The sequence below is a fragment of the Protomyctophum bolini genome (genome assembly GCF_963924005.1).
Source record: "Protomyctophum bolini genome assembly, chromosome: 8".
NCBI classification, from domain to species: domain Eukaryota; kingdom Metazoa; phylum Chordata; class Actinopteri; order Myctophiformes; family Myctophidae; genus Protomyctophum; species Protomyctophum bolini.
Genome location: NC_137869.1, coordinates 14,769,949 through 14,787,050, shown reverse-complemented (window position 1 = coordinate 14,787,050; position 17,102 = coordinate 14,769,949). Strand labels below are relative to the sequence as shown.

General features: G+C 42.5%; 1 protein-coding gene across 1 annotated transcript in view; it reads right to left on the bottom strand.

Moving 5' to 3' along the window:
• Nucleotides 1–359: 359 nt before the first annotated feature.
• Nucleotides 360–17,102, bottom strand: part of rabgap1l (RAB GTPase activating protein 1-like) — a 102,939-nt gene continuing 86,196 nt past the window's right edge. The window contains 7 exon segments of the mRNA XM_080769797.1: nt 360–3,836; nt 3,838–3,942; nt 5,437–5,643; nt 6,489–6,560; nt 7,649–7,732; nt 8,841–8,945; nt 10,276–10,386. Of these exon segments, the coding sequence (XP_080625923.1) occupies nt 3,702–3,836; nt 3,838–3,942; nt 5,437–5,643; nt 6,489–6,560; nt 7,649–7,732; nt 8,841–8,945; nt 10,276–10,386 (819 nt within the window). The 3' untranslated portion in view covers nt 360–3,701.

Here is a 17,102-nt window from a genome sequence, read left to right as displayed (position 1 = left end):
AATTTCTGCAATTTCCATTTCCGCAATTTCCGCAATTACCATTTCCGCAATTTCCGCAATTCCGCGATTTGACAAAAATGGAAAAAAAAATCCGCAATTTCTGCAATTTCTGCAATTTCCATTTCCGCAATTTCCGCAATTACCATTTCCGCAATTTCCGCAATTCCGCAATTTGACAAAAACGATGGGTTATAGCCCATGTTTTTTGAATTTAAAAAAAAAAAAGTTATCCTCGTTTCTCATCATTTTGGACCATGGGCTATAGCCCATATCGTACGGCATACTATAGCGCGCCGTTTTTCAGAGAGAGAGAGCCTACTGTATGTCACTCACACAATAACCTGTGCATACAACATGAGCAGCATATCAGTGAACGCAAATGTCCATCTTTATTAATGTGTTATTAATGTACGTCACACAAACACTGGAAGTCAGCACATCATCAGGAGGGCAATATACAAGACACACCACACTCAATGTCAGTCCCATACACAATAATGGTGTCGTTTTTGTCATCCAACTGGATTACTCTTTTGGCAACTGTCCTCTTTAAGTGTACAGTTAAAAAAAATAAAAAATAAACAAACAAAACTCAGCTCTGCTCTTTGATAACTTGTGAGTACAAATAAACAACATGAAATAGTGTTAAAAGCGTCAAGGCTTGCGTTAGTGCATGTAGAAAACCACAGGGAACATATATAGGTTACTTCACTAGGACTGATATGATGGCAACTTATTAAACAGCATGACACATGGATGGAATGTGCTCAGAGCAAAAAACACTCAAAAAAGATTTAACTAACTGGTTTCCATCTCGTACTCCCTTTCCACTGTGTAGGATAATTATAACGGCTCTACTTATCTGTCCACTGACAACCATTATTAGACTGTGGTTGTACTAGTCCATTCCCTGTACAACAGTAACAGACTGTAGTTGTACTGGTCAGCTCCCAGTACAACAGTAGAATACTGTGGTTGTACTAGTCCAGTACAACAGTAGCATCAGCTCCCACTACAACAGTAGCAGACTGGGGTTGGACTGGTCAACTCCCAGTACAACAGTAGCAGACTGGGGTTGGACTGGTCAACTCCCAGTACAACAGTAGCAGACTGGGGTTGGACTGGTCAACTCCCAGTACAACAGTAGCAGACTGGGGTTGGACTGGTCAACTCCCAGTACAACAGTAGAATGTACTTGTCAGCTCCCTGTGACCAACACAGTCTAAATTCAACTGGGTGGAAACAGTAACTGCATTGCAGAACCATTGGCCTGTGTGCTGGAAACCTCATATTTTCGGGATTCAAATAAAAGTAACAGATCTACAACTGTATAAGCTCAAAAAGCTTTGCGCCATATTTCGATATTGTGGATCTGCTAGTTTTATGTGACGCTGTAGTAGTCTTATGTATGACGTTCATTTTCGAAAAAGTTAGAATATGGAGATAAGAGGTTTCTGCCCGACAGCAACAATATGGAAATGACCAATCACAAAAACCTGTGCTTAGGGAAGTTCTGTTTGGTGTTACCATGGAGACAGCACAATGGAAAAGGAGTGAAACGAAACCCAAACTGCTCAGTTTCAATATGGTCCTGAACCAGCTGCTTTTTGGTGCTCAATCTCAATTTAAAGGACCCCCCCCCCCCCCCCCTCCCAGTTTGGTATGCATTTGGCTACAGACCCCCATAACTGTAGTGTACAAATGGACCATATCAGAGTTACAGACCTGTAATAAATGCACTGGGGACCCCCTGGAACCCCATGAAGGATCCTTTCAGAACCCTGGGAAGGTGAGTCAGTAGGTACAGTACATCCTACAGTACATCCTCCCGGTTGGAGCTCCTCACTGTCACATGAGTCAGTATAGGGTACAACAGCAGAGGCAACACAGACATGTTTGTGGAGAATGAATGAAAAAAGATAATTAAATGAAAATACAAAAAATAAAGAATGGCATTCAACTTGTGTCTTTGTCACTCTAGAATGTATACCAGGTGTTTTGAGTAGGATAGACCAATAGGGTATCAGGGTTGGGTTTTGTTTTGTCATGTATTAAACAATCCCGATTAAAATAAAGACAAAGGCCACATGATGTAAAAACATTTAGACTGGAACCACTTGAGTTACAGTGCTGCACACACACACACACACACACACACACACACACACACACACACACACACGTCAGAATGGTATAGCTGTTCAACTAGACATTACTTTTTCACATAGAGTACTTGTGCTATCTGGATTTATTATGACATTTTGGTTTGTAAATGAACATAACGTCATGTACTCTAGTAAAGAAATAATTCGTAACCACTTTTAACCTGGGGTTGATATTCTGTATATTTCGTTGTTACACTGTAGGCGTAAATGTTTCAAAACATTCAACAGTTTCCAATAAACCCTGTTAGCTTGTAGCTACTTCGCTATTTGTCATATGATTCGACCAGCTCTTCGGTTGGCCATTTTCAGCTGGGGATGAAGTGGTTAATTTATTTTTGCGTCATGTCAGAGATGGGTGACGCATGGTTATATGATGTCACTATAGTATGACTTGATAGTGGGAATGTGTAGCAAGTAGAGCTCTTTATTAGGTTTTGTAGCCGATGAGTTGGAATCAGGTACAAAACCTTGTCATTAGCATTAGTCATATTTACACCACTGTCAAACAGCAACGTGACTTAACTGTTAATTTGGTGGTGGGTGGAAGCGGTGCAATTCTAGACCCGAATGGCAGGGGCTCTCACACATTTTAATATCAAGGAGCCCCGGTTTGGCATGCATTAGGCCAACGGACCCTCATAACTCTGTGAGTGTTCACATGGAACCAGATGATCACATAAGGGTCCATTTAGTTCCATTTGAACGCTTAGTTACACATGCGCACGCACAAACACACACACACACACACACACACACACACACACACACTGTGCTTTATCATGTCGGACACATAGAAAGATGACATTCAAATTTCAAAATGGTGTTTACAAACAACAAGGTTTCTTTCTATTTTTCTCTCTCTTGAACATCTGTACAAGGTTAACAATAAAAAAAAGAACAATAATTTGTTATACATATTTATATGACACCATTGTTTACTTAATATTACTGTAAAAGGAGTATAGGTTGTTTCGTGTAGATTGTGAATGCAGTATCCCTTTCCTGCTAGCTGTTACTACGCTATGCTAACCACACTCATTTTGGCGTTGGGTTTTTAATCAGGCAGCAAAAATAAAATCCTTGTGTGGCTCTAAAACCTTTCAGCACTATGTTTGTAAATCACAATTAAACTGTGAGCCTTAAAATAGCCGGGTTTGGCCTCTGTTATGCATTTATTCTTATGGTTACTGTTTGTATGAGGCTTGTTTTGAGGCATCAAGCTACGCCGGCAGATTAAAACCTTCTCCGTCGTCCAATCACCTCAACTCTTTGATCTACAACGTCCAATCACACTTAACGACAGACAGATTGTTTGGTCCAATTCCGGTAGGTTCATTTGTTTCCCCGTGCTGTCATCTCTTCGGCCCTTCCTTGGCAGTCACAAAAATAATGAGTCTCTGTCTCCTCCTGTTGGCAGAAAAGGAAGACTGAATCGTCCTGTGAGGCTGGTCTTCAGTTTCAGCTCGCGTGTTTTTAAGCTTCATTTGTTCCTTTTCAAGATCCAGGGAGAAAAAAAAAGGTTGAGGAACTGCCGGTCTAGGGGAAGTACAGTCTGTGCAGTGGGGCGGGGGATAGCGGGCAGGGGGCATGGTTGGTGAGCAGGGCCTTACGGAGGCCCCTCCTTGGGGGAGGAGGGCGTGGCTGTCTGGGAGGAGGAGGAGGAGGTGGAGGAGGAGCTACCGGTGGAGCTCTTCAGGGAGCCCAGAGTCTTACTGAACCACGAGTTCTTGGCAGCTTGGATCTCGTTGATCAACACGCCTCTCTGGTGTTCCAACTCCTAGATACACACAGACAGACAGACAGACAAGAACAAAATAGTTTTGAGATGGGGGTCGGCTGGCCAAATACATGTGCAAACTGTAAGTGTTTAATCTTTAAAGATGGAGTGCCGTGATTTTTTCCCACACTTAAACATGATCATCAGGTGTATTTAGGTGTATATGAGGTATAATCTTTTCTAAAAAAGTGTACAGTATTTGTTAAAATAATGGTTTCATGTGGACACACCGTAGCACCACCCACCTAATCCAGTCCCTCCGCCTCCTCCATTAAGACCACCCACTTGTCCTAGTCCCTCCCCCTCTTTATAAAAAGGACAGCCCATGGCATATTGACGCTATTGTCACAATCAGCTCAGCTCATCATCCAATTAAATCATAGTTTAACAGCAGAAACAATTAGTTTGATAGATCATTTAGCATGAATAATTTGCCAATATATTGTAGGCTATTGATTTCCTCCAGCTAAGCACAAAACACTTGCACTGCCCTAGGCACATGCTCTGGACAGAAGACTCTCCACTCTTCTATTGCTCTGATCAAACTCAATTTACAACATGAATGTTCCTTCTGACTGCACTGAGTTTCAGCCAGATTTAAAGAAACAAGCGGCCAGGTCCACAAAAATAAGTCACAGAAATGTCCTTGAATATTTATGAAAACGTTTCAACAACACCAATCCTTTTAACAACATATTAATCTGAGGGTCCTTCACATGAACCTCTCCCCTGAAAGTTACTTATATGAAAACAAGCCCAAGTCGCTTGTAATAGCCAGACATGGCAACATGACTTCCAGTGCGACACAACAGATACTTCTAATTCTTGACAGCCTTGTATAAGTATTAGGACCTACATATTGACTACAACAGCCAACAAGAATGCACACTGTGACACTACACTCTGTATCAAAGCCCGACCACTGTGATTATAAAAGAAACAACCTACTCCTTGAGAACAGCAAGAGCAACTACAGGCAGCAGAGCAGGTAGGCTATAAGGCTGGTTTGTTGTGGTTTCCTTGATTAATCCTGAGGACCTGACGTGAACATTTACTTGCTTCCAATCTAACGAAAAACAGTCTGCTCTGCTGTGAACTGGTAATGTGTGAAATGACTGTTTGAAAATCTGCCACACAGTTAGGCACAGAGCAGCAAACTGGCTGGCTGCGCCGTTCAGTTCACACGTGTGTATGTGGCAGGCAGCTCCGCCCACAGAGGTTGTCATATTTAAATATATATATAGAGGGGGAGGTGCGTGTGAGCGTGCAATTTCTTTACGTCACACTATCCGTGTTTATTTCATTGGCCCGTTTGACCATCAAGGGTTCAGCCACCAGGAAGAAACCCTAAATACAAAGTTATTACACCATTGCACATAAAAACGACTCCAGGGTGTCTAATGAAGTACTGTCACCCCATAGACACATGAAAATCTGGGAAAATACAAAAATTGTGGCACTCCATTTTTAATGTATTGAAGTGTATAATGTCACCTGGATCTTGCACTTGGCCTCCACCAGCTGCAGCTTGGTCTGAGCCAGTTCCAGCTCCATTTCTCGGAGCTGGGCTTTCAGCGAGTCTTTCTCTTCGTCCAGCTGCTCACTGGCGCCCCCTGTCCTCTCCCTGCTGGGGGCCACGGCCTGCATGGGCCCGTCGGAGCTAAACACGTCCCTGCAACGCTCACATGCCATCACTTTACTCTGTAGAAGGTAATAAAACAATGAAATATAACACCCTCTGTTAATGCAGTGTTCACATACCACCTCCTTACTCTGTACACAGTGTACAGGATAATACCAAGTATAATAATGTGGGGGTTCTTGACATGAAAGACTTTGGGAACTACTGTGTTACTGAATGGGACTTTTCTGTTGTTCTGCTGTTGCATTCTTCCTCTTCTTCTTCTTCTTCTTGTATTAATAATACACCATGCTAATAATATGAGCTCAAAAGTTGTTTGCACACTGGCACATTATTTATTTATTTTGACGAATATCGGATTGCGTAAAAATTCACATTTGCACACTGCTGCTGAATATTTCGTCCGAATAACGTTTTTTCGGACAGGGGTAGATTTTATCTGTTTTCCCGAAGCTGTCTAGTGGGGTGTTGGTGACAGGCTGACAGCTAGTGATCACCTACTACTTTCGGATCCGCAAAACGAATCAAAAAGATGCACCATTGTGCAACCACCTTTCCTTTACTATTATTAGTGGGCTCTATCTCTAGGGAGAGCACAGGTATGCTACTGTCACTATTCTTTATTTGTCTATAAATACAAATGTATCATCATTTTGTCACGCTCCTAACTCCCCACGTCCACCTAGAAGCTTCTTTAAGACTTCAAAATGTATATCTCCTTCTGGAATAACAGACAGACACTCAAGGCAGATAAAAAAGGCCCTGTCTGTCTGCTTAATCTCCAATGTTTGCTGCCGTGCAACAGTGTTGCACAATGAAAATAGCAGATCTACAACCTTGCAACTTGGTGGATGCAATGAGTTGCAATATTGTAGATCTGCTATTTTGGAGAGTCCATTCTCACCCTGACGATGTCCAGTTCCTCTTTGGTTGCAGCTTGTTGTTTCTCCAGCCTGGTGCTGAGCTGAGAACAGATCTGACACAGACACAAACAGACACACACGCGCACAGGCACAGGCGCACACGCACAATTTAAAAGAAAGTGGAGAAAATAGAAATACACAAAGAGTAAAAGTAAATTAAGGAGTACTACATGAAAGCTATCCTTATTTTAAACTGTATAATTTGCTAAATTCCACCCCTTTCCCCCTCTACTTTCTTTATCCCCTATCTTGTTTTTTCTTTGTATTATAATTTTTTGTTTGTACAATATATAAAGAAAAAAGAAAAAATATATATGGTGCAGGATAAATTAAACTCAATGAAGAAACCTTGTAAGATATCATGTCTGAAATGCATTACATGAAGTGTACAAACCTGCAATAATGTACATCTGTATTGAATTGTGCCTACAAGCTGTGGGCCTCTACCGTGTTTTAACCACAGGAAGTAAACGCACCACGCTACAGGAAGTCACAAACATTAATAAACATTGAACAAAAAGTTCAGAAATGACATGGCATCTGTACTGAGCCTGTCTTGCACCTGCTTGTTTCTTAGCTATATATTTATCAGCTAAAATGTAAGTATTTAAAGGGGAAATAAACAGGCTTTCCAATGGCATAGAATGTATTGCCAAGAACCATTGTTACACCAGAGACATACTGTAATCTACCAAAGTTCAGAACTTGTTTGATGTTTACTTGTTGCTCTTCCTCTGGTGTCTGAATGCACCTAATCCCCTTCTAAGGCTAACACATGTTTCCACACAAATACAAATTTCATGTATTAATATGAATGTCATTGTCTGACCTTTATCACCCTGTTGAAGTCATGAATGTTACCGTACTGCCTATTCTAGGTCAAGGAAACACATCATCTGTCACTTTACTTGAAATGATGGCAGCAAAAGTTTTTAAAATTACCTAAATTATATAAATGGAAACGCACACACACACACACACACACACACACACACACACACACACACGCACACACACACACACACACACACACACACACACACACACACACACACACACACACACACACACACACACACACACACACACACACACACACACACACACACACACACACACACACACACAGTATGATCGTCACCTGTTTATATTCAGTGATGATCGCGGTGGTTTTCTTGATCTCCGACTCGGCCTTCTCCAGTTCTCTCCTGAACACTTCTTTAAGCTGCAGAGAGACACAAAGGTGTTAAGGTCCAAATCCACACAAAACATTTTAATAAATAAAACCTTAACCAATCTGCATGATAGGGGGGGAAGACTAGTGACAGTAAAGTTTAACATTTAAATAAATCACTTTTCAACCTATCTTCATATAATTGGTCCTTGCTAATGCTCATGATAAACTAGCACAATTTCTTTCTACTAGGTCTGTGTCTCACAGGAGGGCAAAAAAAAGTTAGAATATGGAGATAAGAGGCAAGGTACTGTAGTACATCAGTCTGTTACATCAAGGTACTGTAGTAGTACATCAGTCTGTTACATCAAGGTACTGTAGTAGTACATCAGTCTGTTACATCAAGGTACTGTAGTACATCAGTCTGTCACATCAAGGTACTGTAGTACATCAGTCTGTTACATCAAGGTACTGTAGTAGTACATCAGTCTGTCACATCAAGGTACTGTAGTAGTACATCAGTCTGTCACATCAAGGTACTGTAGTACATCAGTCTGTTACATCAAGGTACTGTAGTAGTACATCAGTCTGTCACATCAAGGTACTGTAGTAGTACATCAGTCTGTTACATCAAGGTACTGTAGTACATCAGTCTGTTACATCAAGGTACTGTAGTACATCAGTCTGTCACATCAAGGTACTGTAGTACATCAGTCTGTTACATCAAGGTACTGTAGTACATCAGTCTGTTACATCAAGGTACTGTACTAGTACATCAGTCTGTTACATCAAGGTACTGTAGTACATCAGTCTGTCACATCAAGGTACTGTAGTACATCAGTCTGTCACATCAAGGTACTGTAGTACATCAGTCTGTCACATCAAGGTACTGTAGTAGTACATCAGTCTGTCACATCAAGGTACTGTAGTACATCAGTCTGTCACATCAAGGTACTGTAGTACATCAGTCTGTCACATCAAGGTACTGTAGTAGTACATCAGTCTGTCACATCAAGGTACTGTAGTAGTACATCAGTCTGTCACATCAAGGTACTGTAGTACATCAGTCTGTCACATCAAGGTACTGTAGTACATCAGTCTGTCACAGGGGAAGAATGGCCTAGTCAGCGAGGATGCAGCTGAGGTGCTAGATTGATACCTGTGCCGTCTCCTCCTCCTGCCTCCTTTTCTCCTCCTCTGTCTCCACAAGACGCTGTTTGGTGTTCAGCAACTCCTTGTTCAGAATGTCCGCCTTGTCCTCCGCCTGGCGAGCACACACACACACACACACACACACACACACACACACACACACACACACACACACACACACACACACACACACACACAGTCACAGCTTAATCAAATCTGGCTTAAGAGGGCATTACAACACAATAGTGTGAATGTCAGTCAAGCATTTCACAAGAATCTGTGTAAAGAACAGGTGGTTGCAGAAACACTGTTTGATTGAAGTGGTTTCTTATAGGACACATCGGATAATGTATAAATTCACAATACCGACTTTGATGAAGCAGTATGATAAATGGTGCATTTATATAGTGCCTTTATCCAAGGCGCTTAACATGGATTGTGCATCAATTCACCCATTCACACAGACGTTCATACACTGATGGCCGCAGAAACCATGCAAGGCGCCAACCAGCACTTCAGGAGCAATTTGGGGTTCAGTGTCTTGCTCAAGGACACTTCGACACTAACTCTGGGGGAGCCCGGGTTCGAACTGGCAACCTTGCGGTTACTATCCAGCCACTCTACCCCTGAGCCACCACCGCCCGTATGTATTTGTATTTGATGTGCTGCTCTAAAAACATGGTTTTCATCATTTCCTGAAAAGTTTATATTTTGCACATGGTTTCTACCCGTCAGTAGAGGTATGTAGAGAAGTGATTTGCTAGGCTTGCATAAACAGAAGGTTCAGAGATCTCTGCCTACTAATACGTGTGTGGTGACATCTGAATTCAAGGTAGGGGTAAAACTGGCAAAAAGCATTGCAGAACCAATGCAAAGACTTTAGGACGTTATGGTTCGTTCATCAAGATTGGTTTACAAAGCAGTGCTAGTAGTAGGTTTGTTACTGCTGTTTATCTCCACAGCAAAATCCCAGTGCACATCTGGACTTGTCTCACAGCACACCAGACTGTTTAGTGACTGAGTTTGGAATTTGTTGAAATGAATTCCCTTTTTGGCCAGTAGGGGGCAGCCTTGCCCATATACAGAACACATCCCCTTTTATTCACAATCTGTGCCAGAAATGTTTGGTTACGTTTTAAGCAGCACACCTGTGTTAAAAAAATAAATATATATATATATCTTTTGTTCATGCCCACGCTTATTTATTATTTTATTTGTCCCTTTTCTCTGGCACCTGCACAACACTTTCTGTTGGCACAGATTGTGTTTTAAATAATGACATTACAGTGCTGTTTGTGCAGTAGTTTATAATGCACTGACTTTGTTTTAAGATCAATGGAAATGATTAAGTGATTCTGATGGTCTGTCTGTCTGTCTGTCTGTCTGTCTGTCTGCGTGTGCATGTGCGTGCGTGTGTGTGTGTGTGTGTGTGTGTCAGTTACCTGGTCCAGGTCAGTACGCAGGGCGATCTTGCTGGTCACCAGTTCATGGGCCAGATCATCGTTCTCCTGCTCCAACCTCATACTGGCCTCCTGTAGACGACGGTTCTCCCTCTGCACAGGGGGAGAACACATGCACGCACACACGCACACGCACACGCACACACACACACACACACACACACACACACACACACACACACACACACACACACACACACACACACACACACACACACACACGCACTTATGATCAACAAATCTCTGTGCTCCTAGGGCGATATGTTGCACGCCACCTTACCCCTTATCCCTAAACTTATTTGACTTTTTTTTTTTTACTATTTTCTTAAACTTTTTTAAATATTTCAAATAGCCAATCTAAAATTGTTCAACTAGCCAATCTACATCGACACCCTGTGAGCTTGTAAACTATTTTTCAAAATAGTAAAGAATGGCAAATACGTTTAGGGATAAGGGGTGGCACAAGATATAGCCCCGCCCCCTAGTCTCTGCAATGCATTGCATCCAGGCATTCCAGGTGGAGCTCAAGGAGAACTGATAGTTATGTTTCCATTCATAATAAGCATATTGGAATAATATTATACCAACATGTTGATGATAGATTGAGCTGGGATGGTTTTTATTTTCTCGGGAAAGGAATTGTGTGATTAAACACTGATATTAATCACTTCTTTATGTAATCACTGGTGTGGAATGACTTAGTTCTACACAGAAGTTCAGTTCTGCACAGAAGGCATTCAATATGTAACTTTGCCTTGTGTGTACACAACAAAACAACAGATACACATTTCCCTCTACACCAGCAGTCATCAGCAGTGTGGTGGTGTTTACCGGTGGCAGAAACACACCCTAGCTGGGTTTGGGTGTTTTCACTGTAGACGGTCATGTCTACCGAAACAAAAAAACACCAAAATACAGGAAGAGAGCAGTGTGGTTCTGCAAGAAAACACCACAACACTACACCAGCAGCTGATAACTGCTGGTATAAAGGAAAATGATGGGTACAAAAATGTATTTATTGTTTATACACACAGGGAAAATACATACTGCCTTCAACTCTGTCAGTGTACAAAATTGACCAAGCAAGCACTGAATTTGATAGGATTTCTTTCCTCGAAACGGTTTTGTAGGGTCTTGTACCAGAGAAGTGGATGGAAACATAACTACTGTGTCTTCAACAGCATGATGCTAAAGCTAGTACGTGTTCATTCAAGCAGCATGATGCCAAAGCTACTGTAGTAGGCTACTTGTTCATTCAAGCAGCTGCATGATGCCAAAGCTAGTCCACATCAATTCAAACGGGGCTGCCCTTTATTCTGACGTCCCAAAAGTACACATTATGTTAGGTTAGTGTGAGGTTAGTGTTAGTTAGTTAGTTATAATGCTTTCTGTAGGATGAATGGTACTGCGGAACAATCGACCACCATTCAAACGGCATGATGCTAAAGCAAAAGCTAAAGCTAAAGCTAATAATAATCAATAATAATCAAACAGCATGATGCTAAAGCTAGCTTGTAGCTCGCTATTTTCAAATGGCCGAAATAATAGGGCTGAAGGGGGTAATGTATGTTTTGTGATACAAATCAAAATCTTCAAAGTTACTAGTAACTGAAGTTTTCAAAGAATTGTAGTGGAAATAGAAGTAAAAGTATTGGAAATTGGAATTACTCGACTGAAGTAAAAATATCTCAAAATTGTACTTAAGTACTGTACCAGTGCCGAGCACAACCGAACCTCTAAGCCGCTGAACTGAGGCACTGAAGCAGTGAGCTAAAGTCAAGCAGTCTGGCAGTCTGTTTTGACAATAAAAGGCAACACTAAATTCATAATTGCACAAATGCATTTACCACTTAAACCCTCAATTGAATCGAGTTACAACCGTACTTGGGACAGCTATTCCCTATATACCAAATCTCTTCGGCCAAATTTTTCCCCCAGAATAGGCATGCTTGGGTTCAAGCGGTTAAAATGTATTTAACAAACTATCTATGAACATAAACTACCTGTGACTAACCTTGCTGGTGTCAGCAGCCTGCCAGAAGGCAGTTCCATGTATGTCCAAAACACCTTGATTTATGATCCTAGAATGACTCACACACTGGCAGACCACTGGCTGACACTGAAACAGTGTGGATGAGTCACATCGTAACATTGATGTGTTCAATGTAGTCAACTATTCGCATCTACACACCATCTATCCAAGGGAGACTGGGGCCGGGCCCCGTTGTCAAGCAGAGATCGTGCACCCACCGCACGTGCACGCACGCCGCATGCCCCACACACACACACACACACACACACACACACACACACACACACACACACACACACACACACACTGTCCCCATTGTAGGTCATAAGTGAGTCTCATGACATGGAACTTTCATCTGTCTATCGACATAATCACATGACCACCTTCACCTCGTTAGTGACAAACAAGGGTCATATGACCCTGATTACGATTTCCTGTCCCAGCTCCTATCTACCCCCCCCCCCTGCCACTCATCGTGCAGGCTGCAGAGCGAGGCAAGGCGTACTGCGTTATGACAGGAAACACACATCGTGCTGCAAGCATCCACGCAGCAAACACACAACCACACACGCACACAGCTTACCTTCCTCTCAGTGGTGTGTCCAACCGCCAACGCAGCGAATCCACAGTGTCACACACTCACCGACACACACTGATGTTTACTAACACATGCACACACAAGACTCCACACACTCTGTCCAGGAGGGACTAAACTTGAACACATGATTCATTGGGGAGTTTACCCTTCTCCTTCTGACATTATTCTTCTGCCCTGAGGTATCTGTCTCTATCTCTGTATGTCTCTCTCTCTACTACAGTGTAAATGGTTGGGTTCATCTCTCTCTACTGTAACTACAGTGTAAATGGTTGGGTTCATCTCTCTATACTACAGTGTAAATGGTTGGGTTCATCTCTCTCTACTACAGTGTAAATGGTTGGGTTCATCTCTCTCTACTGTAACTACAGTGTAAATGGTTGGGTTCATCTCTCTCTACTGTAACTACAGTGTAAATGGTTGGGTTCATCTCTCTCTACTACAGTGTAAATGGTTGGGTTCATCTCTCCCTCTACTACAGTGTAAATGGTTGGGTACATCTCTCTCTACTACAGTGTAAATGGTTGGGTTCATCTCTCCCTCTACTACAGTGTAAATGGTTGGGTTCATCTCTCTCTACTACAGTGTAAATGGTTGGGTTCATCTCTCTCTACTACAGTGTAAATGGTTGGGTTCATCTCTCCCTCTACTACAGTGTAAATGGTTGGGTTCATCTCTCCCTCTACTACAGTGTAAATGGTTGGGTTCATCTCTCTCTCTACTACAGTGTAAATGGTTGGGTACATCTCTCCCTCTACTACAGTGTAAATGGTTGGGTTCATCTCTCCCTCTACTACAGTGTAAATGGTTGGGTTCATCTCTCTCTCTACTACAGTGTAAATGGTTGGGTTCATCTCTCCCTCTACTACAGTGTAAATGGTTGGGTTCATCTCTCTCTACTACAGTGTAAATGGTTGGGTTCATCTCTCCCTCTACTACAGTGTAAATGGTTGGGTTCATCTCTCTCTCTCTACTGTAACTACAGTGTAAATGGTTGGGTTCATCTCTCCCTCTACTACAGTGTAAATGGTTGGGTTCATCTCTCCCTCTACTACAGTGTAAATGGTTGGGTTCATCTCTCCCTCTACTACAGTGTAAATGGTTGGGTTCATCTCTCCCTCTACTACAGTGTAAATGGTTGGGTTCATCTCTCTCTCTCTACTGTAACTACAGTGTAAATGGTTGGGTTCATCTCTCCCTCTACTACAGTGTAAATGGTTGGGTTCATCTCTCCCTCTACTACAGTGTAAATGGTTAGGTGTCACACCGTCTCGATCTCTTCTACTGTCTGTATCCCTCTCAGCTTCCCTATGGTCTGTCTCTCCTATACCATTTCCCTCTCAGATGTGCTACTGCATGTCTCCTGCTTGCTACTGCTTGTCTCCCTCCCTATAATGTCTCTTTCTCTCTCTCATAGAAAGGACAGCCAGAATATATTTGGGCAGCAAAACCATGAGAAGACAGACAGAATAATGAGAATAAAGTATTCTAGTGACAGTTTTGGGTCATCAGAAGCCATAAATATCTCATCCTTTCATGATGTCTCCGCTTCACTAAAAAAGACAAGCTAACGGCTAACAAGCTACAACGTCAACCCAAAATAAACTTTATTGACATGCATCTCATGAACAGGAGTCACATGCTGGGCAAAGATGTAAGGAACACAAATGATCCAACAACTGCAGACATGAAAGGAAAAATTATAAAAGTATAAAAATAGAAATAAAAACGTGAAACCTTCTTTGACATTATACACACTGACACTGACACTAAAAATAGCTGCTTGTGTCATGCCTTCACAAAAACGTAGCTTTCAGCGGATAAATAAATTATGAAATAATGAAATGAACAAGGCATTTCGTAGCGGTCGGTTAGAAACCGTGTATGTCCAACAATTCAACTTGTCAAAAATGAATTCCCTACTTTGGCAGCAACTTTTTCTAGTCTGTGACAGGTGTTTTATGTATTCTAAACCAGTGAAAGCTTGTGAGTAATAACTACATTGGATCCATAGGCCACACATTCTTTTGTTCAATTTCCTGAAAAGTAACAGTTTCCCACGGGACAGCTAAGGTTTGCTTATAATTCCTGAGACCTATGTTCCCCTGAGCTATAGGATTTATGCACAGCAGCAGCCATATTGGAAAGAAATTGGGCCTCTTCCTTACTTTTACCAATGAATGATACTAATGAAGGCTCTGTTCCCATTCTCGAAGTGTGGTCCAGGGACCCTCATGGTTCCTTCAGGGGGGTTCCAAATGGACCCTCACAGGACCTTAAATTAAAGCAGCGATTCTTTGACTGGTACTGTATTGTAAAAGGAAGGGAAACTGTACACTGAAGTGCTAGACCCGCTGGATGTCAACAATGGCCAAAGATTATGCTCAAATGTATTCTAAAACAAAACCGGGAGCAGGTTAGACATACCATTGGTCCGATATCTCAAACCCTCACCCTAACCCTAACCTCCCACGGGGCAGCACAACTAAACCTAACCTTAACCCTCTCCCAACCCTCACCAACCTTAATCCGGTCGTTTTAACGCACCCCTCACCAACCTTAATCAGGTAGTTTTAACGCACCCCTCACCAACCTTAATCAGGTCGTCTTAACGCACCCCTCACCAACCTTAATCCGGTCGTTTTAACGCACCCCTCGCCAACCTTAATCCGGTCGTTTTAACGCACCCCTCACCAACCTTAATCTGGTCGTTTTAACGCACCCCTCACCAACCTTAATCCGGTCGTTTTAACGCACCCCTCACCAACCTTAATCCGGTCGTTTTAACGCACCCCTCACCAACCTTAATCAGGTCGTTTTAACGCACCCCTCACCAACCTTAATCTGGTAGTTTTAACGCACCCCTCACCAACCTTAATCTGGTCGTTTTAACGCACCCTCACCAACCTTAATCCAGTCGAACCAATGCTATGTACCAAAGTATGCCTCCCACAAAACCAAGAGTCTAAAAGACCCACTAGCAGCCACTAGTGGCCATGCTCCGCCTTATGCCCAACTGGACATACTGGCCAATGGGGTGGCATTTCAGGAAAGGCCATGCGGTCAAAAAAAAAAAAAAAACAAACAAACAACAAAACAAAAACACTAGGGTTCAACCCACAATCTGCCTGTAAGGTAAGAAGATAACATAGATCTTTTTTCGCCTGAGGGTGGCGCTATTAAGGCTGTGGCGTCAGCAAACCCCATCCGATGCAGGAAACAGTAGGAGAAGTGTTTTGCTGTCGCTGTGTGAGGATTTCCTGAGAAATGATAGCACTGTGTGAATGGACCAGTGACACAGAGAGAGGATAGCACTGTGTGAATGGACCAGTGACACAGAGAGAGGAGGCACAGTCACTGTGTGAATGGACCAGTGACACAGAGAGAGGAGGCACAGTCACTGTGTGAATGGACCAGTGACACAGAGAGAGGAGGCACAGTCACTGTGTGAATGGACCAGTGACACAGAGAGAGGAGGCACAGTCACTGTGTGAATGGACCAGTGACACAGAGAGAGGAGGCACAGTCACTGTGTGAATGGACCAGTGACACAGAGAGAGGAGGCACAGTCACTGTGTGAATGGACCAGTGACACAGAGAGAGGAGGCACAGTCACTGTGTGAATGGACCAGTGACACAGAGAGAGGATAGCACTGTGTGAATGGACCAGTGACACAGAGAGAGGAGGCACAGTCACTGTGTGAATGGACCAGTGACACAGAGAGAGGAGGCACAGTCACTGTGTGAATGGACCAGTGACACAGAGAGAGGAGGCACAGTCACTGTGTGAATGGACCAGTGACACAGAGAGAGGAGGCACAGTCACTGCACCAGTCGTGGTTGAGTATGTACATGTACTCAAGTACTGTAATTCAGTACAAATTTGCGTATTTTTTTTACTTTACTACACCTCAATTGTTTTACTTTTAATATAACTATTTTGTTACTAGATGTATATTATTATTATAATTATACTTTTTACAAAACATGCATTAACCACTTCCTTGTATCCTTGTATACTTTGGCTATTTGAAAATAGCTGGTCTTCAATCTCACAACACGTGACTTTGCAATGCGCTGTGAGCTTTGCGATGCAGCGTGAGCTTGTAGATTTCAAAAGATTTTTTATGCATTTTGAACACTTTTGCAAAATGACAAATCTTGGTACTTTAAGTACATTTT